This window comes from Aotus nancymaae, unplaced genomic scaffold (assembly GCF_030222135.1).
Source record: "Aotus nancymaae isolate 86718 unplaced genomic scaffold, 86718_ANA_hifiasm-v0.15.2.pri h1tg000029l, whole genome shotgun sequence".
In the NCBI taxonomy this organism is placed as follows: Eukaryota; Metazoa; Chordata; class Mammalia; order Primates; family Aotidae; genus Aotus; species Aotus nancymaae.
Window position 1 is genome coordinate 75,691,717 of NW_026988442.1, and position 26,401 is coordinate 75,718,117.

The 26,401-nt window shown below is 40.1% G+C and overlaps 2 protein-coding genes across 2 annotated transcripts in view; both read left to right on the forward strand.

The window, feature by feature from the left end:
- Window positions 1-10,254: 10,254 nt before the first annotated feature.
- Window positions 10,255-26,401, forward strand: part of DARS1 (aspartyl-tRNA synthetase 1) — an 80,081-nt gene continuing 63,934 nt past the window's right edge. Inside the window, exons 1-3 of the mRNA XM_021668945.2 lie at window positions 10,255-10,392; window positions 12,330-12,387; window positions 18,002-18,094. Coding sequence (XP_021524620.2) covers window positions 10,327-10,392; window positions 12,330-12,387; window positions 18,002-18,094 — 217 coding nt within the window. The 5' untranslated portion in view covers window positions 10,255-10,326. The remainder of the gene's footprint in view (window positions 10,393-12,329; window positions 12,388-18,001; window positions 18,095-26,401) is intronic.
- On the forward strand, window positions 16,500-17,583 carry LOC105734037 (glyceraldehyde-3-phosphate dehydrogenase-like). The gene has a single exon (XM_064382804.1). The coding sequence runs from the start codon at window positions 16,500-16,502 to the stop codon at window positions 17,505-17,507; it is 1,008 nt and encodes a 335-aa protein (XP_064238874.1). The 3' UTR covers window positions 17,508-17,583.

Sequence of the window (26,401 nt, forward strand, 5' to 3'; positions counted from 1 at the left end):
GACAAAACTAAAAGAAGAAAGTAAAAAGAGAAGCAATTAGAAGATAGCATTTTTCTAAAGCAGATCACAGTGGTTGTCTTTTTTCCTCAACAAACATTGTACAGCAGAGCATGAAACACCAGTTTACCCTTTACAGCTTACATGCTAAGACTCCATGGTATGTTAATGGTCACATAGACCCACAGTATATTCTACATTTGTAATTAATAGCTACCCTGATGGTTGCTTGGTATATATATGAGGCCAAGGGTTTTGGGTATAGGATTACTTATTGCTCACAACAAGCACACAAGGTAAATATCACTAACCCATTCTACAGCCAAAGACATTAAGGATCTGAGAAGAAAACAGGTTTCCCAAAGCCACACAGTAATGAAGCAGCAGAGACGGAACTCTGACCCAGGGCTGTCTGTCTCCAAAGGTCTTGTTCTTAATATAACATAAGAATGCAGGCCTACTGAATTTTATAATTAGCTTTTAATTTTTCCTTTAGAGTTTTTGGATCTGTTATCAAGCAAATTGGAAGCAGGAGAACTTCAACGGCTGCTTGAAGCAAAATCACATGCTTTGCAGTGAGTGACAGCTCCAGGATGTCTGCCCAGGAGGGTTCTGAAGGCAGTGGTACTGGGGAGCTTGCCTGAAGGCTGCAATTGCAATTGTGTAGCAGGCACGGAGACTTTCCTCCCCTTCAAGTCAGATGGCACAGTTTTGGCAGCCATGGCCCTTGCTATTAGAAGAAGCTGCCTTCTCTGTCAGTGGTGAGAGAATTCGGGCTGAGCTCCCGCCTAGCTCTCAGGGCTCAGATGTGTAGGTAGCTCCGCCCACCCCTGCCCTGCCTGGGGCCCTCCATCGGTTCTGCTTCTCTGCCCCCTCTGCACCCTCAGCCTGTCACTCTGCTGCCCTCTGCGGTGGCCACACAGGGATGAGAAACCTGGGAAAACCAGGCAAACACTCTATCCTACTCTGAACTGTGGATGTAGGAATAGTCAATTTAGACTTTTCTAACATTAGACTTTTCTAAATGTAACTGCTAGCACGGGACACAGCCTGGAACCTAGAATAAATGAGGGAGGCAATCAAAGCCTTAAAAGACTTTCTTAACTACAGTAGGGCTGGGGATGGTGGCTCACCTATATAATCCCAGCACTTTGGGAGGCCAAGGCAGGAGGATCTTCTGAGTCCAGGAGTTCGAGGTTATAGAGAGCCATGATCATACCACTGCACTCCAGCTTGAGTGACAAAGCAAGATCTTGACTCAAAAATTTTTTTAAAAAAATAAAAATGAGCTTGAGACATAATTTATGGGAGGCAGGACATCACAGTAGCTAAGCATGTGGCTCTACAGTCTGATACTTGGGTTCTGATGGTGATTCAACCCACTCACTGTTTTGCAAGTTACTTTACCTCTCTGTGCCTTGGTTTTTTCATCTGTAAAATGGGAATAATAATAGTTCCTAGCTCAAAAAAGTTGTTCTAAAAATTGTTGAGACTGAAAAACCCTAAACAGAAACATTCTTTTAAATCTTCTTCTACTGAAAGTAATTTTAAGGCCTTCCCTGACTTAAGACAAAGAGAATGCTGCTTTGGAAAGCACTGGAAATGGATCCCTTCTTGGCCAAAAAGTTGTTCTAAAAATTAAATATATTAATAAATATATTACACTTAAAAGCATTCAAAAAGTGTTAATTAGTATTGTGATCATTATTTGCCCACTTTCATAGTCACTGATGAGTGAACTACTTTGTCCATAGAGCTAAAATGATTGTGAAAACCCAGAAAGTAAGTGGTATTTCCCTGCAGAGGTTTGAGGGTGATGAGGTGAGCAGGTGAACATGGTGTAAGGCCTCAAAACCAAGCTGAGCAAAGGAGCCTCAGTGTTTCAGTCAGGTATCGCTGCATTACAAACCACCTCCCAATGTACTGGCTTAAAACAACAGCGGTTTATTATTCCTCATGATTCTGTGGGTCAAGCAGGCAGTTCTAGTTTATAGAGTGTTGGCTAGGGCTCTAATGGGCTGGAACACCCAAAATGGCCTCATTCACATTCCAACTGGGAGCTCAGCTGGGGTTGTTGGCCAAAGTCCTCGGTTATCCTCCATCAGGTCTTGTCATATGGCTCTGGAGCTTCTTCACAGCTTGGAAGATGGTTCCAAGAAAGAACACTCTAAGACACAAAGGCAGAAGCTGAAGACTTCTTAAGGTCCAGCCTTGGAGATTACATTCTATTGGTCAAAATAGGTCACAAGCCAGTCTAGATTCAAAGGGAGTGAATCTAGACTACTTCTTGATGAGGGACTGGCACAGTCACATTGCAAAAGAACATATGGAATGAGAGATATTGTTGCAGCCATCTTTGAAAACACAATCCACCACAGCTACAGGAGGAGTGAGGAACCAGATTTTCCTAACAAGGTTTGGACTGAGTGACCCAAACAGGAAGACCAATCTGAGTTTAGATCACAAAGTTATCTACTAAAATGAAGAAGTAAATGGAACTAAATGTTTTTAATTTAGCACAACTTGTTTATATGTGACTTAAATAAGATTATTCTTCAGAATATTAAAAATAGTTCCTTCAGGTCTAAAATCACACTGAAGCCCGGCGCAGTGGTTCACGCCTGTAATCCCAGCACTTTGGGATGCTGAGGTGGGTGGATCACCTGAGGTCAGGAGTTCAAGACCAGCCTGGCCAACATGGTGAAACCCCATCTCTACCAAAAACACAAAATCAGCCAGGTGTGGTGGCACACACCTGTAGTCCCAGCTACTCAGAAGACTGAGACAGAAGAATCACTTGAATCCATGAGGCAGAGGCTGCAGTAAGCTGAGATGGCGCCACTGCACTCTCTCTTCCAACAACAAGTTTGGGACTGGGCAAGACAGGGTGAAACTCTGTCTCAAAATAAATAAATAAATAAAATCAGAACCATAAATGAAAATAGAAAAAAAAAATTAGGTTGGAGAAAATAACTATCAGTAAGGTGCCTTTCTAAAAGTAAAAACTTTTCCTTAAAAGGTAGATGATAAAACCACATACTCCCTGATAGTGACAATGCTGAGCTTATAGTGAATACTGAAGGGTACTGTGTTAAAGTGAGCAAAGCAGAAAACCATAAAAAGGAGGCTGAGTGATGAATAGGAAGAGTCAGACAAGAGTCCCAGGAGAGTCTTGAAATTGCTATTACTGAGAGTTTGATTTTTCCCCACCTCCTCGCACATGTAGAACTCTTTTTACAGTGTGATATATTTTATATTTGTATTTTACATTATAATTTATTGGGGTTGGGGATTAACATCCTTTATAAAATTCTGGATATGGCTGCAGTCATACATGGATTTACAAAATAAGACAAGATAATCTCACCAAATGAATTATGATTTACCTTGAATGTTCCAGTTCTCCACAATTACAAAAGCTCTGGTCTTTAAGATTCATTAGAGATGGATATGTTAAAAAAGGAAAAAGCTGAAAGATTTTGCTAGATTTTTGAATGGTGGGGAGAAGAGAAAGCAATAAGAAATGGCACCAAGATTTCAGGCCTCAGTGATAAATGAATGATTGTGTTTCCTAGAGTGATTGAGAAGGTGAGTAGAAGGAAAGAGAATTGCATATTGCAGGGCAGAATTACAAAAACAACAAGTTTGGGACTGAAAGACTATATTAAGGGAAAGTAGCAGCCATCCAGCATTTTCATAACATCCTGATGTCCCTGGCTTACTTCTATTTGGGAGAGGGGCCTCACTTGCTCTCATTTTATGAGACTATAACTTTTTAGTATTCATTTTACTGTTTGTCATTTATTGAGTTGTTTCTACCCAGTGTGTTTACAACTCACATAAAATACTGAAGACAATCAAATATACAGAAACAAGGCTGGGCTCAGTGAAAAATGTCATTAGTATCTAGTGGCAGCTGCGTACTGTAAAACCATTGGAATCGTCTCAGATAAAAGGCAAATGAAAAACAAGGGAAATGACTATCTAGATGCCTTGATGGAAAACTGTTTTTAATAGAAGGTGGTTTTAAATAGGCTGTCAGGGAAAGAGGATAAGTTGTCCAAGTGAGAAACTAGATAATCCATCAAGAACAGAATGCAAAGAGGAGAAAAAGGTAAAGTTCTCATGGGAACAGGATATAAAGTTGATGACAAAAGGCCTTCACAGGGGATGAAGCGAAACATAACAATGTGTGCCATGTATTATTTGCATAAACTCGAAAGAACTTGGCACAATTTACATTTCCCACATCACAAACATAAACCAGGAAGTAAGAAAAAAGAGTGTCAAGCAGCCAAAATAGGTGGAGTATTCAACTTCACTCAAGGAAGTTAAGGGAGTTCTCAGGTCCTCACTTTACAAATAATTCCAATAAGCTTGGCTATCCGTTTCTCCAAACTCAACCATTTCAAGTGAGATGCAGATTCACCATATACATGTTATGTATCTCAATGGTAGCTCAGACTTGTTGAGCATTAACTATGCATCAGGTGCTGTTCTAAATTCTATCTAGATGGACCTATTTATCACCATAGCAACCTAAGAGGTAGGGATTAAAATTATCCCCATTTTACAGATGAGGAGCTGAAACACAGAAAAGTTTTTAAAACTACCCACAAATCACATAGCTAGTAAGTGGTAGAGTCAGGATGTGAACCCAGGCTAGGTAGGTTCCTATATCCTTAACAACTAGGCCAGCCTTGCTCATAACAATCACCTATTGGGCTTTTAAAACATAGTCTGCTGAGAGTTTCCTGAGAGTTTCTGATTCAGTAGGTCTGGGATGGGGCCAGAGACTTTACATTTCTAACAAGTTCCCAGGTGTATTCATTTGCTCGGTCTGCCATAACAAAGTACCATACACTGGGTGGTTTAAATAACAGAATTTATTTTCTCACAGTTCCGGAGGCTAAAAGTCTGAGATCAAGATATTGGCAGGATTAATTTTTTTCCGAGGTCTCTCTTCTTGGCTTGTAAATGGTCCTTTTCTCCCTGTGCCTTCACACAGCCTTCCCTCTTGTCTGTATGTGTCTGTGTCCTATTTCCCTTTCTATGGACAACTGTCATATTGGATTAGGGCTTACCCCAATTACCTTGTTCTAATTTAATTACCTCTTTTAAGACCCTTTCTCCAAACACAGTCACCTTTTGAGGTAATGGGGGGCTCCAACATATGAGCTGGAGAGGTACAGGTGGGACTATGCCTTCAGTCCATAACACCAGGTGATGCTGATGTTGACATGCTGGTCCAGGGACCACAATTTGAGAACCACTGAAATCAGCAGCAGTAGGTGCCATGGACTGTTTTCTCTTTTAATTATTATATCTTTTAATCCTCATATGAGAAAAACACCATTACTCTTATTTTCTTGAGACAACCGAGGATCCAAGATGTCAAATGACTCTTCAAATCACACAGTGAATGTAGTGGACACGGCTGGCTGTCTACTCAGCATCCATTCTCATCCTTCCTCCTTCCTAACAGAATCTGGTTTTATTTAGGCATCCACCCCTCTCCCAGGTATTCGTGTGCTCCAGTGGAGGCAACACTCCCAACCCACCGCCAAAATGCTGGGGTAGGCCTGATTGCCTACTGATCCTATTTCCCTTACCAATAACTGGTTTGAACACAGGCATGAGATCCAATTCTGGCCAATCAGGTGTGAAGGAAAACTAGCTGCAGAAATTTTGAGGAACGGTTTCTATGTTTAAGAGAGAGGCACCAAAAGGTACGAGGTCTGTCTCCTTCCCTGATATTGTCACAACTGGTTGGATGCCTGAACTTGCTACAGCTGTCTTCCTACCAACCTGAGGATGAAGCCTTCAAAGCTGAGAGAAAGAAAGAACTGCCTGGTCCCTGAGGACATTGCTGAATGCATGGGTCAACCAAACCTGGACTCTCCCTTTTCCCCAACTTCCTACTGGTTGAGCAATGCATTACTGTTTGAAACAGTCTGAGTCAGGGTTTCTCTTATTCGCAGCCAAAGGCATCCCACCTGATTCACCTGGTAAATAGGGGTGTTAAGATTTGGATTACATGCAGGCATGAGAGAAGTAATAGCTAAATTCAACATGACAGCGAGGCTGGAGCCAGAATGAATTTGCAATACAAGAACTCAAAAAGCCTGGCAATTTACAACAGGACAAATACTATATATGATTCCAGTTACCTGAGATATCTAAAGTAGTCAAAATCATGAAAATAGAAAGTGGAATGTTGGTTGCCTGGGACTTAGGGGAAAGGAAATGCCAAGCTGTTGCTCCTTGGTGCAGAATTTCAGTTTTGCAAGATGAACAATTTCTAGAGATTTATTACACTACAATGTGAATATAGTTAACATTACTGAACTGTAGACTTTAAAAAGGTTAGAAGGATAATTTTTAGGTGTTTTTGCTCACAATTTTTTAAAAAGCTTGGCAAACTAGAGTCATTCAGGATAGAGAAAGAATCTTACACACTTCAGAGGCCTTAAAGATGTCACCCTAGGTAGAGAACACTGGCCTTCTTGCTCCTCCGATCTTAAAGCCTTTACACTAGTTGTCCTCTTGCCTGGAATGCTCTTCCCCCAAATACGTATACAGGCATATCTCTCAGTGCCTTCAAATCTTTAAATGTCATTTTCTCAATGAAGCCTACCCTGACCACCATATTTAAAACTGCAACCTCACCTCCCAGAACTAATGAGCTTCCAGATGAAATGGTCCATGGACTGTCCAGCATAATGATGAATTTAAACCCACAGACTGATAAATATTATGAAATTCCTGAATGTTAGAACAAAGAATGACCCATGTAGCCTACTTAGCAGATGTCCTGTGAGCTTCTTTCTGTTCCAGGGGGAAAAGAACCACATACAACGGACAATGGTGGCGGGGTACAGTGGCTCACACCTGTATTCCCAGCATTTTGGGAAGCCTAGGCAGGTGGATCACTTGAGGCCCAGAGCTCAAGATCGGCCTGGGCAACATGGGGAAAACCCATCTCTACTAAAAAACAAAACAAAAAAAAAATAGCTAGTCTCATAACCCAGTCTTGAAAAAAAATAAATTTAAAAATCACAATGGTGCTTCAACTCTTTTAACAGCAACACCTAGAATGAAATGGGTCCATGGGTCTAGGGGCCTACTGAAAAGTCATTTTCCTGCTCCTAAATGTATAGTTTGGGATGGACATCATATTGGAAGTTGGCAGAGTCCCACACTGATTGCTGTCAAGACAGGAACATACAGGACAAGCAAGGAAAGGTCAAGGCCTGACTGATTCCATCAATAAAGCTGTAACAAGCTGCTTTTAGATTTAGACAGTTTGTTACTTTCATAGACAGTGAAAACAAGAATAAGCCCCCAGCCTGGGCAACATGGTGAAACTCCATCTCTACAAAAAATACAAAAATTAGCTGGCCATAGTGGTGCACACCTGTAGTCTCAGCTACAAAGTGGGAGGATCCCTTGAGCCCGGGAGGTCAGCGATGCAGTGAGCTTTGATTGTACTGCTGCACTCCAACCTGGGCAACAGAGTGGGATCCTGTCTCAAAAAAAAAAAGGGCCAGGCGAGGTGGCTCACAACTGTAATCCCAGCACTTTGAGCCTGGGCAACATGGTGAAACCATGTCTCTACTAAAAATATGAAAATTAGCCTGGTGTGGTGGCAGGTGCCTGTGACCCAGCCACTCAGGAGGCTGAGGCAGAAGAATCACTTGAACTCGGGAGGTAGAGGAGGTTGCCAAGGTCATGCCAATTTACTCCAGCCTGGGAGACAAAGAGAGACTCCATCTAAAAAAAAAAAAAAAAAAAAATTAATTTAAAAAGAGAGAGAGAAGACAGAGAAAAGAACAAGCCAAAGGTGCCAGCTCCCTGTGAGTCTTGTCCCATATACCAATAAGGACATCACTGAAACAAAAGGCACCAAATGACTACAACATGAGTAGTGGGACACTCTGTTGCTGAAGAGCCACTTCTAGACTCCAGCTAAGCAGTAAGATGAGAAGACATTATATACATTTTTGTATTCTGCATTTCCCTTGAGGGAAGGTGGTAAGAAGTCACATACCTCATCAGAATCTGGGAGATAGTAAGAAACCATCCCATGACAGCCTCTTAGGGAGACAGTGAAGTGAGTGGGAGATAGCCTTCCATCCTCTCATGTTCCAGTAGGATCACAAGGTGTTTTTCCAAGATTCAAGTTAGCTACAGTTCAAGCCCTCGCCTACATGGCTTATGTGGATCCTGCAAAGCAGCCAGGGTGCCATGGCAGAGCTGTTCCCCTATTCCTTGGTCTGCGGAATAAGGCTACCATACTGAATAAAGCTAAGATAAAATATCTAAAAATCACTTTCCCAGCTCCCAACTAGGATAGTAAATCATAAACAACATGTCCCCCAAGAGGAATAGTGATCAGTGCAACCCTTAAAGACCTGATGGTTGGTAGTCTCCATCACATTCCCATTGACACCAGTGTGGTTCCTGCAAAAAACAGACATATTCAGGAAATTGACAGTAGACTACTGCAAGATCAACCAAGTCATAGCCTCAGTTGCAGCTGTAGCACCTTTACTACAGCAGATTCTTAAGAACTCAGGCACATGACATGTGGCCATTGATCTGGCAAATGCTTCTTTTCTATCACCATCAGGAAAGAGGGCCAGAAACAAGAATATATATTTACAGCCTTACTCCAGGACTAAATAAGAATATTCTTATCAAGGCAATGGGGCCAAAGTAAGAAAGAAGTACATGGACAGCCTCATGAACAGATGAAGAGGTAAGATCACTACCCTAGCAAAGGGGTAACAGATGGGATTTGTATTCAGATTTCTGATAAACAGTCCATACATTAGGACTACATCTGATTGAAGCAATCAAAGCTTTAAAACAAAATTCCAGGATGAAGCAACTTCACAGACCCCCTTCTGTGTTTGAACCCCATGAGTATAATGGAATGCCTTTTTTAATGGAATGTGATATTGATCAGGAATATTCCGTGTTGCTCCCCAAGGAATGAGTAAATTTTCCTTCCCCTGTGAACTCAGGAATGGCCATGTGACTTGTTTTGGCCAATGAACTAGGGGCAGAATATGAAATGTGTCACATCCAGGCAGCCACTTTAAGAGCTAATTTCTTTTCCTGACTCTAATCATGGACGAATGTATCAAGATGGCACATCTATCAGCCTAGGTCCCTGTGTAACATTAAGAATAGGAATTAGGAATTAATCTTTTTTATTGCCAGCACCTGATATAATGTCTGGCACAAAGTAGATGTTTGTAAATAATCTTTGATCAATTAAATAGAGAATAAAATTTCATGCCACCTGCAATTAGACAGTAAGGTATAGGCGAGCAAAGATCATGGCTGTCTTCTCACTATTGCATGAGGGAGCCTCCAGAGACCTTTCATTTGCGTTGGGATCTACGTGCACTCCTTAACACTTTGTACCAGACTAAGACGCTACAAGTCAGCCGAAACGACGGAGTGCGAAGTCTGGCAGGTGAAACATTATTTAACCAAATCTCCAAATTATTTTCAATTTCAATTCAAAACTGATGACAGTTTTTTAAAAAAACACTTTTTTTTTGTAAAAAAGCCTAACTTGGGGATATTCATCCAATGGCCAAACACTACGCACTGTCCCTAACACTGCAAAAGATCCAGGCAATCAGTGCAATTGTGAGGGTTTGTTGTTGCCGTTGCAACTGTATTTACGTCTCACTTATCCAGCGACTGGTACCCCATGCTGCCTCGGCAAGCCAACTGCACTCCTGGGTCCCAACACGCAGAGCAACAGATTGCGAAGAGGCCTCCTCCGACCCCGCCCGGGGGGAGAGAGAAGGCGAGAAAGTCCAAGAGAGGAGAAACCGAGGCCCGCGCTTGGGTGCGTGTTTTAGTGACGAGTCTGTGGTTACAGCAGAGCGGAGTTGAAAGGGCTGTTAGGAGAACGAAGCAGAAGTCGCAAGGACGAAGCTGAAGAGAGCTGGCATTCGCCCTGGCCTACGGCCAGCCAACTGGCAACCCCAGACCCCGCCCCCAGAGCCAATCCCGCGAAACTACCACGAATTCCCGGGAATTCCCTCCAACTCTGGTAAAACTCCCGAAGGGGCGGGGCAAGAGTGGGAGGAGACCCCGCGCGCGGCCGTCGGCGCTCCGGGATCTCGAGATAGCCTCAGCTCTCGCGATCTTTCCGGAGCAGCCCCTCCACGCGGAGTCCAAGCGCGTGTGCTGAGACCCGAGGGTCGGGAGGGCGGAGATTGGGAGGGCGGGAGAAACCCCTTTGGCCTGCCCTACGGAAGCCTGCGAGGGAGGGTGGTGTCCACTGCCCAGTTCCGTGTCCCGATGCCCAGCGCCAGCGCCAGCCGCAAGAGTCAGGAGAAGCCGCGGGAGATCATGGACGCGGCCGAAGTGGGTTTCCTCCTTTCCCGGGCCTGGGATGACAGACCCCTGGGCCGGGCCGCGCTGAGGAAGGGAGGAGGGGGAGCGGGGCCCTCGGGGTCCCTGTCGGCACGTTCTCCTCAGGCCACGGGCCTGGGGTCCGGACGCCTAGAGCCCTCGCCCCAGCAGCTGGGCCAGACCCCTCCGGACCGCGTTTCCCGCGGGGTCACCAGGGAGTTCGGCCTGCTAGAAGCGTGTCCCCGGGGTGGGAGGACGGGAAGCACCAGCCGCCCCGGAAGTAGGAGCGCGGCATCACACTTGAGCCTGAGTTAGGCACGTCCTGCACGTAATGCACAATCCCTGGGAAAATTTTAATAAGCACTAGTAATCGATATGTACTCAGCCCTCCTGTTCTAATGCTTTGGCAAGTAATGACAGTACTTAGCAAAACCATCTGCCAATATGTTTAATGACCATTTCCCATGTGACAGCTTTAAGGAACACATGTCATTTTTATTTACTTTCTCCCTCTCAGTGACCCAGGAAGGTAGGTAACAGGAGTTGCCGAGAATGCATTCGAGGTGAAGTGACCCCAAATCACATGGATAATTCATAACACCCAGTGATCCTTCGGTGCTTTTCAGAAATCAAAGTTTGAAACCATCCTACAAGTTATGTGTGCTGTAGTAGTGTTAAGCCTTAATTTCTGCCTTGCTCCTAATTTTTCTATGAGGAATTCTGAATTTGTGGTAAGCAACATGAGAAATAGGTCATTTCAGAATACTTAATGAGAGTCACCGAAATATTAATAGTACTGATTAGAATGGATGGCAACTTTTTTGTCTTCACACAATTTAATCTGCTGCTACCCTCAGGCTTCATTGTGTGACTGTATCTCTCTACTCTGCTTGGGAGGGGGTGGTTATCTTTAAATTGTTCAATAAGAACTTAAACATGTCTGGTTTATTTTGGTATAAACACAAAATCCAGCATCCTCCAGATCTAAGGATTCCAACAGGTAGCTGTCAAGTGACAGAAACTTAATCTGTTTCATACAGATCTTAAGTTACCTTGTAAAAATCTAGGGCAATTATTTTTGTGTATTCTTAATCTGATTAATTACATAAACTATCAGTGTACCCTTACAAATAGTATAGATCTAGATATAAGGTAAACATTGTGGCAGAGTTAAGTCATTTTATAGCTGGAATAATCTTAAGAGATTATTTTAGAGGTAAAGTAAGATTGAAATAAAGGCCACTTATCTATTTAATAAGTATATTTTGTTACCAGACTGGTGGATCCTAGGTCTCCTGTTTCCTGTTCCTAACTCTAATCAGTAACAAGAAATTTGATATTATTATATTGTCAATGTCAGACTCCTGTAACCTGGTATCCTGAAGCTGGTTTTTAGAAACAGGAAGCTGGTGAATTTTTTGATGATGTTTTACAGAAGAAAAGTTGTAGTTAGCTTATACCCAGCATCTCCAGTTTCTAAAAACTGTGGACATCTGGTGCTCAGAAAGCTTACCCAAAACTTTGGTTCTCTTTGAACATTTCTTCCTGTAATAGGAAGTTAATAAAACTGTGGTACTTCATCCTACTCCCTTCACAGAGGGAATTTATGTCCCTGCTTTGAAGTAGTTTCATCTTTTTGAAGAAGGTAGTTAAGATGTGTTGTACATATGTGTAAATTTTATCTGAGAGTGCTATTAAGTATGGTAAATCCATCTAGGAGTGGTGATCTTCAAAACAAACTAACCAGAAACTGAGTACTTTTCTGTTTTCTCTAGAGTACATATGTAAATGAATGACAGATTTCCACATCATAAAACTACTGACTTTCTGAATTAATAAAATGATCCTGAAAGCTAAATTCATTTTTGTATTCTATTATTTGTATTTATGTGTTTACTGTGCTCTTAATATTTACATAAAAAGTCACGATGCAAAAATTTTTTTTGCAGGATTATGCTAAAGAGAGATATGGAATATCTTCAATGATACAATCACAAGAAAAACCAGGTTAGTAGCTATGTAACAATAAATAAAGCTTTGTTGCTTTCTAATTCCAGGAAAGCTCTTCATGAAGTTTTAAGCAAGGTTGGCATAACTCTGAAGGCATAATTCTGAAATGCTTGAATGACATACATAATCCAAGTAGATGTCATAACCCTATGTAAACATTGTCAGTTTAGGGTTCTGACTCTAGAAAAAAAAAAGGTTATAAGTATTGTAGGTTAAATGGTATGTTTTAAGTGGTAGATTATGTTTTTTAAATATTCCTAAATGATTAGGTAAGATTTAATTGCTGTCTAAGAGATAGAGAGTGGTGAATAATAATTGCCTTCATCACATGTAGCCTTTTTGCATGCTTTAATAAAGCTATCTCTTTGAATTCCCCCAACCCCCACAACTTTACTTCTCTGTTTTCAGCTATTATTTATTCCTATTCTACTTGACTCTTCCCAAACATTTATATTCTCACTTACTCTCTACAGTATCCTTAAAAACTGAGGAACCAAAATTGAAAGATAAGAAACTTGACTTACACAGAATCTGCCAGACTGGGGTTTAGAACGGAAGGCCATCTGATCCTAAAGTCGATGGGTCTTTCTATCTTCTCTGCTCTTTTGGCAGTACTATGATTTGAGTTTTAAAGCCTCTACCCCTGCTCCTTCTTAGCCTGAGTGTCTGGGAATGAAAGTATTATTCTTAGACCCGTCTGTCTTTTCTCATAACCGCTCTTTTTTGTTAATGTGTGTTGGCATCTTTATAGTTCTTTCTTTTTTTTTTTTTTAAGAGATGGAGGCTCACTCTGTCTCCCAGGCTGGAGTGCAGCGGTGCCATCTCGGCTCACTGCAACCTCTGCCTGTTGGGTTCAAGCAATTCTGCCTCAGCCTCCTGAGCAGCTGGAACTATAGGCGCACACTGCCACACTTGGCTGATTTTTTGTGTTTTAGTAGAGATGGGGTTTCATCATGTTTCTCAGGCTGGTCTCTAACTCCTGAGCTCAGGCAATCCACCAACCTTGGTCTCCCAAAGAGCTAGGCTTACAGGTGTGAGCCACCGCTTCCAGCTTTATATTACTTTAAAATTGACCTGACTCATGTTGTTTCTCTGAGACCTGTAGATGTTTTATTTGTAAATGTTTGCATTTCTTTTACTTCTATTTTATATATGTAATTTCAACAGATTTATCTTACTCAACTATTTGACAGTCTTTTTCCTGTTTGTAGACACTTCAAATTATGTCTCTCACTCTTTGCTGCAGTAATTGCAGACCTTTACATTCTCACCCATTGGAAGCACTGCTTCCAATTTAGAGGGCTACCTATAAATACTATGCTTGGGAAATAAAATACCTCTAGGTTAATTTTATTGTTAGGTTTGATTAACCACATGATCACAAAATCACTTTTCCCAACCTTGTTAGAAAAGTATACAATAAAAGACCAAAATTGAGAGGCTGAGGTGGGAGGATCACTTGAGCCCAGGAGTTCGAAACTAGCCTGGGAAACATAGTGAGACCCCGTCTCTACAGAAAATAAAAAAATTAGCTAGCCATGGTAGTACACACCTTTTGTCCCAGCTACTCAGGAGGCTGATGTGGGAGGATCACTTGAGCCTGAGAGGTCAAGGCTGCAGTGATCACACAGCTGGACTTCAGCCTGGGCAGCAGAGTAAGACCCTGTCTGCTGCCCAGGCTGAAGAAAAGACCAAAATTGTTTGCTAAAAATAAATCATTTCCAAAACATAAAGATGAAATAAAATAATTGAGTATAGGTTGAACATCCCTTATCCAAAATGCTTGAGATCACAAAAGTGTTTCGGACTTTATTAATTTTTGGGGGGGAGATTTTGGAATATTTGCATTTTGTTTACCACTTAAGCATCCCTAATCTGAAAATCCAAAATCCTCCAATGAACATTTCCTTTGAATATCATGTCAGCACTCAAAAAGTTTTAGATTTGGGAGCATTTTGGGTTAGGAATGCTCAATCTACATAAAATAGACTATGAATAGTAGAGTGTAGGGGATGGTATTTCTCTGCCAGGGCAAACAGGAGAAGACACTTGAGACTTCGTTTTCAGGTTAGGTGTCTTTCTCAACTGTGCTTCCTTGAGTTGTAACTGGAGTTTCAGTCTTTAACATGGGCCCAAAGCAGCAATTAACATAATTGCTGTTCCTCTTTGGCTGGCAAATCCACAAACTATTGTCTTCTTCACTTACAATTTTCCCCAACCAGAGAGAAAGATAACCTATGTATGTAATATGGTTATAGTAATTTAACAATAAAATTCTACTTTTGGTTTTACTTCTGCAAAAATCCCAATACTTTGCTCAAGGTGGTTTCCTTTCTCGTCTGCTTCCGTTTCTCCACATTAATCCTTCTAATGCCCATGACTCTTTAAAAGTGCAGTTTTCTTTTTTTTTTTTTTTTTTGAGACAGAGTTTCGCTCTTGTTACCCAGGCTGGAGTGCAATGGCTCGATCTCGGCTCACCGCAACCTCCGCCTCCTGGGTTCAGGCAATTCTCCTGCCTCAGCCTCCTGAGTAGCTGGGATTACAGGCATGCGCCACTATGCCCAGCTAATTTTTTGTATTTTAAGTAGAGACAGTGTTTCACCATGTTGACCAGGATGGTCTCGATATCTTGACCTCGTGATCCACCCGCCTCAGCCTCCCAAAGTGCTGAGATTACAGGCTTGAGCCACCGCGCCTGGCCTAAAAGTGCAGTTTTCAAACTGAAATCCTACTACCACTGCTCGTTGCCTCTTAGCCAATCATACTGGTGAGAGAATGGCATGGGCTTCAAGTATGTTCGGGTGTATTAAAGGTTGAGAACCCTATGCTAATTAATGTGATGCCAGAAGAAAGAAGAGCCATTACCCTTTTTCTTTTCCAAAGTACTGCTAAAATTATCCTAATTATCACGTCTGTTAGATTTATGCTTTTCTGTTTTGTTTGGTTTTGAGTTTTGATTGCTTAGTTAGCCATTGCTTTTCAATCTTGGCATTTTTCAAATCTGCGTTTTAAAATCTGCCGATTTGTCTGTCTTTCCTGTTTCACACTCTCTTTTGCCTGAGTTTACACAGCAGACTTTGAAGTTGGCGTAACTCATAAAGTCTGTTGGCAGTGTTTTGCAGAAATTCTCTTATGATGCCAGGGGCTTTAAAATTCCTCTTTCATTCTCGTTGCTTTTGGCTATGAGAACCATGGTATTTATTCTCCTATAAATCAGATTCTTTCTGCAGCTGCATCTTTTCTTCAGTAGGCAAATTATAAATACATTTAGAAAAATTAGGTAAGACATATAGTATTTATAATTTGACTTTATTATATGTCTCAAGGTATTCTTATACTGTAATGTCATGTCTATTACTATATTTAATTTAACTAATATGTAAATTTTTTTCTCTAATCAAATGATTGAATTTAGAAGAGTAGCAAAAATGATTGTTGAATGTTGCATCATATATGCATCTTTACATAGTAGTTGTTTTGTAGCTGTTTTCCTGTTTAGGGAACTCTAGATGAGTGTAGTATTTTGTTTAGTATTAGGAGCATAATAGTTGGGGCTCGCTTACAGCCAAAAGACTTCATAGGAAAAGGTATGAGATGACATCAAGCATGATTGGATCTTGGGGCTCAAGAAGCATCTACAGGCCTTTCTCTCTCCACCTTTAGGCTCTGTTTCCTTTAAGATACTGACTTCCTTCTTGAATCCTGCAAACATGTAGCAGGAAAGATGACAGCTGCAGCCCTGGGCCTGCACCACCATCTCAGTGCAGCAATCCCAGGAAAGAGAGCTTCATTCCCAGCATCTGTATATTTAGTCCCAGAGAAAGATTTTGATTAGCTCAGTTAGAGTCACTGTGTCCTGATAAGATACTGTGACTCTCCAGACTTGGCAGAGACTAGTTGACTTATGTACCATAGCAGGCAAGCAAAAGTTCCATATCCTAGGCAGGATAGGCTGTGTTTGGCCTTATACGTCATTGAAGTATTCAGATTTGAATTTTGAAACTGACTTCAAAGGAGATTGAATTAGAAGAGGACACAGGGCTCTGCTCCTCCTGTTCGACAGACAAACATCTCTTGCCTCTCATCACCAGCCACATCCCTGAGACACCATGGGGAAAGTGAAAGTCGGAGTCAACGGATTTGGTCGTATTGGGCACCTGGTCACCAGGGCTGCTTTTAACTCTGGTAAAGTGGATATTGTCGCCATCAATGATCCCTTCATTGACCTCAACTACATGGTCTACATGTTCCAGTATGATTCCACCCATGGCAAATTCCATGGCACTGTCAAGGCTGAGAACGGGAAGCTTGTCATCAATAGAAATCCCATCACCATCTTCCAGGAGCGAGATCCCTCCAAAATCAAGGGCGGCGATGCTGGCGCTGAGTACGTGGTGGAGTCCGCTGGCGTCTTCACCACCATGGAGAAGGCTGGGGCTCACTTGCAGGGGGGAGCCAAAAGGGTCATCATATCTGCCCCCTCTGCTGATGCCCCCAGGTTCATGATGGGCATGAACCATGAGAAGTATGACAACAGCCTCAAGATCGTCAGCAGTGCCTCCTGCACCACCAACTGCTTAGCGCCCCTGGCCAAGGTCATCCATGACAACTTTGGTATCTTGGAAGGACTCATGACCACCGTCCATGCCATCACTGCCACCCAGAAGACCGTGGATGGCCCCTCCGGGAAACTGTGGCGTGATGGCCGTGGGGCTCTCCAGAACATCATCCCTGCCTCTACTGGCGCTACCAAGGCCGTGGGCAAGGTCATCCCTGAGCTGAACGGGAAGCTCACTGGCATGGCCTTCCGTGTCCCCACTGCCAACGTGTCAGTGGTGGACCTGACCTGCTGTCTGGAAAAACCTGCCAAATATGATGACATCAAGAAGGTGGTGAAGCAGGCGTCAGAGGGCCCCCTCAAGGGCATCCTGGGCTACACTGAACACCAGGTGGTGTCCTCTGACTTCAACAGCGACACCCATTCTTCCACCTTTGATGCTGGGGCTGGCATTGCCCTCAATGACCACTTCATCAAGCTCATTTCCTGGTATGACAATGAATTTGGCTACAGCAACAGGGTGGTGGACCTCATGTCCCACATGGCCTCCAAGGAGTAAGACCCCTGGACCACCAGCCCCAGCGAGAGCACGAGAGGAAGAGAGGCCCTCACTGCTGGGGAGTCCCTGCCACACTGAGTCCCCCACCACACTGAGTCCCCCACCACACTGAATTGTTCCTCCTTACAGTTTCCATGCAGACCCCTTGAAGAGGGAGGGGCCTAGGGAGCCCCACCTTGTCGTGTACCATCAATAAAGTCCCCTGTGCTCAGCCAAAAAAATAGTAGGAGATAATAGCTTGGTTTGGTATGGCGGCAGTAAAGATGGTAGAGAATTGAACGGACTTTAGAAATATGTTTAGAAAGCACAATTCACAAAACTTGAGGCAAATTGCATATGGAACGTGATAGAGAGGACATTGTTGTCAAAGATTGAGAATTATTCAAAATGGTTCCAAGTACTTAAGCTAGCTATCAGAAATAATTGTGATCTTTTTGTAAATTCTGAATTTAAAAATTCTTTTACTATATAAAAATTGTTTACTATTATTGCAGAGCAAGTTTTGGTTCGGATTAGAGACTTGACAGTACAAAAAGCTGATGAAGTTGTTTGGGTGCGTGCAAGAGTTCATACAAGCAGAGCTAAAGGTAGGATTGATTTAATTATTGAAGCTCTTGTGGTAAAGTCTCTGAATTTTTTGTCTTACATATTCCTCACAGACCAAAGTAAATCTTTAAAAACAAAACAAAAACATGTAACTGTTTTCATTTTTAAAAGTCACTGTAAAGTATTAACCCATGGTTAATCAATTTTAGGTTCCTATAAGACATCCTTACAAATAATTTGACCCTAAAGACTCTGATGAAATCTAAGACTTCAAGCTGCTTTTCTAGCATTGCTCTAAAGTTTAATTATTTTCAGCTGGAGAAGGAGTAGCTAAGAAAAAAAAAATTGAAAAAAACCAAGAGTAAAGTTTTAATTATTTAAGTGAAGAGTGTTTTTGAGAAACTTACCATTTGTTAATATTTTTATATTTGTAATTATCTAGATGAGGAGAGAAGTGGACAGAAGGTAAGACTGGGCAATTCAGTACAGTAACCACTGACAACATGCAGCTATTTATTTTTAAATTCAGTAACTCCATCACACTAGCTGTATTTCGAGAGCTTAATGACCACATGTGGCTAGCAGCTCCTATTTTGGACATATAACACAAATACAGAATATACTCATTGTAGAAAGTTCTTTTGGACAATGCCAAAAATTTAGCCTTAACAATAGAGAAGAAACATTAAGATCATTTAGACAGACCTCCATTTCTTATAGAAAATTGACCTATTATAGTGTTCAGAATTGTCTAAAAATATCAGTTGACATTAGTTTATAACTTTATACTTTTCACACTTTTTCACATTTGCTCATCCCTGCAAGTTTGTGAAGTAGGCAGAACAAACATTCTTTTTTTTTTTTTTTTTTAACGCCCCCAGACAGAGTTTTGCTTTTGTTGGCCAGGCTGGAGTACAGTGGCACAATTTCAGCTCACTACAACCTCCACCTCCCAGTTTCAAGCAATTCTCCTGTCTCAGCCTCTTGAGTAGCTAGGATTACAGATACTCGACACTCCATCTGGCTAATTGTGGGTACTTTTTTTAGTAGAGAGAGGTTTTACTATGTTGACCAGGCTGCTCTCATACTCCTGACCTCAAGTGATCCGCCCACCTCGGCCTCCCAAAGTACTGGGAGCCATGGCACCCAGCTGAGAACAAGCATTCCTATTCCCTTTTATAAATGAGGGAAACAGGTTCAGAATGAAGCTACTTACCCAGAGTCTCATAGTAATTGGTGGATACAAACAGAAGCTAGAAGCTTTGAAAGATACCTCTGTCTCTTTAGCAGAGTTCTTTGCTTCTATAGTATTTAATATGCCCCATAATACAGTGTTTCTTAATTGTGTTTTATAATATTTTTTATTGTAGAATTAATACATGCCCATTATTTTTTAAATTCTGCTTTGCTTCTGTAGTATTTTATATGTGCCATGATACAGCATTTCTTTTCTTTCTTTTTTTTTTTTTGAGATGGAGTCTTGCTCTGTCACTCAGGCTAGAGTGCTGTGGCACAATCTTGGCTCACTGCAACCTTCACCTCCTGGGTTCAAGCGATTCTCCTGTCTCAGCCTCCCAAGTAGCTGGGATTACAGGCATGTGCCACCATGCCTGGTTTCTGTAGTTTTAGTAGAGACAGCGTTTTACCATGTTGGCCAGGCCAGTCTTGAATTCCTCACCTCAGGTGACCCTCCCACCTCGACCTCCCAAAGTACTGGGATTACAGGTGCAAGCCACTGTGCCCAATGAATATAGCATATATTAATTGTGTTTTATAATATTTTTTATTGTAGAATTAATACATGCCCATTATTTTTAAAGTTCCAGTACTTTAAACATATATTTCACTCTCAAGGCCACCATTGTTAAGAGTTTGTCTATTTTTTTGGTATGCTCCCCCTAAATAGATGAATACTGATGGACTTTGAGAAGAGTACTGGTGGAATTTTAAATTTTTGAATAATATTGATTTGCCTTCTTGAAAGGTTGGGCCATTTATTCTGCCAGTAGTCAGTCACATTGTATTATAATCCTTCATTTACTCATCTTTCTCCCGTTACACTGGGAGCCTTTGTTCTGTCCAAATTGGGCACTTTGTTTCCTAAACATAGTAATTTAGCAAATTAAAAGATAGAATGCATGCTACAAGTAAGCCTGAACCAAGAATATTTCCCTTCACACTTTCCCTTTGTTTTATTACTGCCATATCTCTTCTCAACATTTAAAACACATCAGTGACTGATATTCCCAGTGGTTATGAATAAGACCTTTTGAGTAAGACAGATCTGTGTTTGAATCCTGGATTTATGCTTACAATCTATTACTCTAGGCAAATTACATAACCTTTCCAGTCCTCGGTGTCTTCTCTTAAAATAAGTGTATACTAATAACTAGCTTATAAGATGTTATATAGTAATATTTATAAAGTATTTAGCTCTATGCTTGATGCAGTGTAAGCCTTTGATAATTGAGTCATGTTAATGAACATGACAGTTACTTCCCTTCCATTGTAGTGTTTTATGTGTCTTATTTTTCTGTTGTCAGCTCTGAAGATACTACTGCTTATTTTCTTATTTGTTTGGTACACAACACATAATAACCCTACTGAATAACAGATGAATAAAATAGGTGTTTTATACTCATATAATAGAGCATTGTCTTCTGGGTCTTACACTTGTTGTCCAGTGGCTCACTCTAATTGGCAGCACGTAAGTATGAAGCATCACATAAGTGAAAAAGTATACAGGTTGAGTATCCCTTATCCAGAATACTTGGGACTAGAAGTGTTTTGGATTTGGGATTATTATTATTTTTTTGGATTTTGGAATATTTGCATTACTGGCTGAGCATCCCAATTCTGAAATCCAGAATGCTCCAACAAGCATTTTTTTTTTTTTGAGGGTCATGTCGGCACTCAAAAAGTTGGGGATTTCGAAACATTGCAGATTTTCGGATTTGAGAATGTTCTTCCTATACCATCTGCTAGTGGTTTTTTTCCATTTGCGACAAATTGTTATAGTCTCTTAATTGATAGTGCCTCTTGCGTCAAAACCTGAAACAAATTGCAAGGTGTAGGGACTTTATTGATGATACATGCTAATGGTGGGCGGATAGGGAAAGTTTATGAGTGTCAGTGTTGTGAACAGACTGAAAGGTTTAAAACCTTCTTAAGAGCTTTTAATTTAGGAATTTTACAGCACTTTTTATTTGTATATTAACTATCTGTTATTCTGTCCCAAAAAAATAAATACAGGTAGTGGGAATTTTGGAGGGACTAAATGGAAATAACCTTTTTCCTTTTAATTGAAAATTAATGCACAGGCAATATTTTAAAACTCCAACAGCACAGAAACTAAAGAATAAAGCAGAAAATGTAATTCACTTGTTGTTCCCCTCCCAAGGGAATAAAAAGACACTGTAGAAGTTTAAAATGATAGAAATTGCCTTAAACAAAAATTGACCCTTTCTTTTACAAAAATGAGTTCATACTCTATGCCAGTGTTTTATGTAGTGCTACATGATAATTTACAAATTTTTTTTTCGAAATAGAAAAATTTGTTCTGGATTATAAAAATAACCATTTTTCATGAAATACTCGAGCATTATAGAATTAAATCATGGATAAAGTGGAAAACTGACTGTAATCCTTCTTTACAAATTTGTGGGGTTTTTGGTTTGTTTGAGACAGAGTCTCACTGTGTCACTGAGGCTGGAGTGCAGTGAGGCGATCCTAGTTTATTGCAACCTCCGCCTCCTGGGTTGAAGCGATTTTCGTGCCTCAGCCTCCCAAGTAGCTGGGATTACAGGCACCTGCCACCACATCCAGTTAATTTTTGTATTTTTAGTAGAGGTGGAGACTTTTTTGAGTCAGAATCTTGCTCTGTCACCCAGGCTGGAGTACAGCCTCAGATTTGTTTTTATGGGGAAGTTGGGGGATGCGTGTGAGTGTATATGTGTGTTTGAACTAAAATTTTTATAATACTCTGTATTATTTTATAACCTACACTTTTTCCTTTGGAAATTTTTTCACGTCTGTGCGTATAGTCCTGCTGCGTCATTTTTTTAAATGATTTCATAGTATTTCATAGTATGACTGTATTTATTTATTCATATATATATTTTCCCATTTGTGTAAAGTTCAGGTTTATCCATTGTTGCTTAAATTTGTGTTTCACTCATTGGTTAGATTAAACTTCTTTTTCGGGTATGTTAAATATTTTGAACTTCTTTTGTGTATTGTTTGTTCTTGCTCTGTTTGTATTTTTATTGTACAAAACAAATATTTTTCTCCAAGTCTGTTTGCGTTTCAGTTTTTTTAGGGGAAGAGAGGCATTACAAATAATGATTATTATGTCCTTTTCTTTCAAATGTTTGTATCTCATTTCTTGTTGTTTGTTTTTGCAACGCTAGTAGATTCTCTAGTATTTCAGGGAGTCACACAATGAATAATTTTTGAAAGAGCAGAAATTCAAGTTCTAAATGAGTTATTTTGACTTAAGGGTACTACATAAAATGTCATTAGAAAATAAATGGCAAAGTTTAAAAAGTAGATTAAAAGTAGTTCTTTTTCTCATCCAAGTTTTCTGTTTATCAGGAGGAGGTGTTGAATTTTATCAGACCTTTTTCTAGCATTTCTTCCCTTTGAAATATAATTGTATTATGTAATGTATATGTAGAGCGGTTCATTATACTATTCACTCTGCTTTTGTGTTAGTTGGAAATTTTCTGTATAATAAAAAAAAATTAATATAGTTGATACTCATTATTTGTGGATTGCATATTTGCAAATTCACCTACTGACTAAAATGCATTTATAACCCCAACATGAACGCTTACAGCACTTTTGTGATCATTCTCCGTCATGCCAGACCTATACATTTGCAGAGTGGCAGAATATTTACATCATCCAGTACAGACATTCCCAATTAAAGTCAAACACAGTAATGCTCTACCTTCTTGTTTCAGCTCTTATACTGTAAACAAGTGTCCTTTTCACAGTCTATTTAATGCCACATTTCTGCCTTTTAAAAAGAGACTAAAAATTTTTTTGTGGTTACATGAGTGTATATATTTCTGGGGTACATGAGATATTTTGAAACAGGCATGCAATGTGTAATAATCACATCATAGAAAATTGGGTATTCATCCCCTCAAGAATTTATTCTTTGTGTCATATACAATCCAGTTATATTCTTTTAGTCATTTGTATTGTTTAAGTTTCATTTATTTTTCGAGACAAGGTCTGGCTCTGTGACCCAGGCTGGAGTGCAGCTGTGCTATCTCAACTCACTGTAGCTCTGCCTCCTGGGCTCAGGCCATCCTCCCACACCCTGCTGAGTAGCTGGTACTACAGGCGCATCACCACACCCAGCTAATTTTTTTTTTTTTTTGTAAAGATGGGGTTTGGCCATGTTGCCCAGGCTGGTCTCAAACTCATGAGCTCAAGTGGTGTGCCCACCTCAGCCTCCCGAAGTGTTAGGATTACAGGCGTGAGCCACGACACACAGCCATTATTTTAGTTATTTTTAAATGTACAATTATTATTGGCTGTAGTCCCCCTGTTCTGCTATTTTTGGTACCTATTAATATCTCCAGGACCCCCCACCTTCAACCCCTATTACACTTCCCAGCCTCTGGTAACTATCTTTCTGTTCTCTATCTCCATGAGTTCAATTGTTTTGATTTTTAGATCCCACAAATAAGTGAAAAAATACAATTTTTGTCTTTCTGTGCCTGGCTTATTTCACTTAATATGATCTCCAGTTCCATCCACGTTGCTGCAGATGACAGGATCTCATTTTTTATGGCCGAACAGTAATCCATGTGTATATGTACCACATTTTCTTTATCCATTCATCTGTTGATGGATACTTAGGTTGCTTCCAAATCTTGGCTGTTGTGAACAGGCTACAGTAAACATGAGAGTGCAAGATACTTCTCAGTATATCAATTTGATATACTGGTTTCGTTTCTTTTGGTATATAACCATCAATGGGATTGCTGGATTATGTGCTAGCTCTTTTTAGTTTTTTGAGGAACCTCCAAACTGTTCTACATAGTGATTGCACTAATTTACATTCCCACCAACAGTGTACAAGGGTTCTCTTTCCTCCACATCCTCACCAGCATTTGTTATTTTTTTGACTTTTTGATATAAGCCTTACTGGAGTGAGATGATGCCTCATTGCAGTTTCGATCTACATTCCTCTGAAGATCAGTGATGATGAGCACTTTTTCTTATGCCTGTTTGCCATTTGTATGTCTTCTTTTGAGAAATGTCTATTTAAATCTTTTGCCCATTTTAAAATTGTATTACTAGTTTTTTTTCCTGTCGAGTTGTTTGAACTCCTTGTATATTCTGGTTAGAAATACCTTATCAGATGGATAGTTTGTAAATACTTTCTCCCATTATGTGGGTTGTCTCTTCACTTTGTCAATTGTTAACCTTTACTGTGCAGAAGCTTTTTAACTTGATGTGATCTCATTTGTCCATTTTTACTTTGATTGCCTGTGCTCGTGGGGTATTACTCAAGAAATTTTTGCCCACGTCAGCATCGTAGAGAGTTTCCCCAATGTTTTCTTGTAGTAGTGTCATAGTTTGAAGCCTTAGGTTTAAGTCTTCAATTCATTGTGATTTGATTTTTATATATGGTGAGAGATGAGAGATGGGATCAAGTTTCAGTCTTTTGTATATGGATATCCAGTTTTCCCAGCACCATTTATTGAAGTGACTGTCTTTTTCCCAATGTGTATTCTTGGTACCTTTGTCAAAAATGAGTTTACTGTAGATGTGTGGATCTGTTTCTGGATTCTCTATTCTGTTCCATTGATCTATGTGTCTATTTTTATTTCAGTACCGTGTTGTTTTGGTTACTATAGCTCTGTAGTGTAATTTGAAGTTAAGTAGTGTGATTCTTCCAGTTTTGTTCTTTTTGCTCAACTTAGCTTTGGCTATTCTGGGTGTTTTGTGATTTCCATATACATTTTAGGATTTTTTTTTTTTTCTGTTTCTGTGGAGAATGTCATTGGCATTTTGATAGGGATTGCATTAAATATGTAGATTACTTTGAGTAGTATGGACATTTTAACAATATTGCTTCTTCCAATCCATGAACACGGAATATCTTTCAATTTTTTGTGTGTCCTCTTCAGTTTCTTTCAATAGTGTTCTATAGTTTTCAGAGATCTTTCTCTTCTTTGGTTAATTCCTAGGTATTTAATTTTATTTGTGGTTATTGTAAATGGGATTACGTTTTTGATTTCTTTTTCACTCTGTTCACTGTTGGCATGTAGAAATGCTACTGATGTTTATATGTTGATTTTGTATCTTGCAACTTTACTGGTTACTGAATTTATCAGTTCTGATAGATTTTGCTGGAGTTTTTCCAAATATGAGATCATATCATCCACAAAAAAAGGATAATTTGACTTCTTCCTTTCCAATTTGGATGCCCTTTATTTCTTTCTCTTATCTGATTGCTCTAGCTAAAATTTCTAGTCCTATGTTGAATAACAGTGAAAGTGGGCATACTTGTCATGTTCCAGATCTAAGAGGAAAGGATTTCAGTTTTTCCCCATTCAGTACAATACTAGCTGTGTGTCTGTCATATATGGCTTTTATTATGTTAAGGTATGTTCCTTCTATATCCCATTTTTGGGAGTTTGAACTTTATCAACTACTTTTTCAGCATCAATTGGAAATGATCATATAGTTTTTGTCCTTCATTATGTTGATATGATGTATTAGATTGATTGATTTGTATATGTTGAATGTCCTTGCATTCCTAAGATAAATCCCACTTGGTCATAATAAATTATCTTTTTAATGTATTGTTGAATTTGGTTCACTAGTATTTTATTGAGGATTTTTGCATCAGTATTCATCAGAGATGGGGGTCTGTAGTTTTCTTTTTTGATGTGTCTTTGGTTTGGTGCCAGGGTAATACTGGCCTCTTAGAATGAGTTTGGAAGTATTTTCTCTTCCTCTGTTTTTTGGGACAGTTTGAGTAGAGTTGGTGTGAGTCCTTTGAATATTTAGTAGAATTCAACAGTAAAGCCATCGGGTCCTGGGCTTTTCTTTATTGGGAGACATTTTATTACAGCTTTAATCTTGTTACTTGTTACTGGTCTGCTCAGGTTTTGGATTTCTTTATGGTTCAATCTTGGTAGGTTGTATGTGTCCAGAAATGTGTCCATTTCTTCTAGATTTTCCAACTTATTGGCATATAGTTGCTCATAGTAGCCACTAATCTTTTGAATTTCTGTAGCATTGGTTGTAATGTCTCCTTTTTCATCTCTGATTTTATTTATTCGGGTCTTTTTTCCTTAGTCTGGCTAAAAGCTTGTCAA

Coding starts and splice junctions, on each gene's coding strand:
- LOC105734037 (XM_064382804.1), top strand. CDS start 16,500: ATGGGGAAAGTGAAAGTCGGAGTCAACGGATTTGGTCGTATTGGGCAC.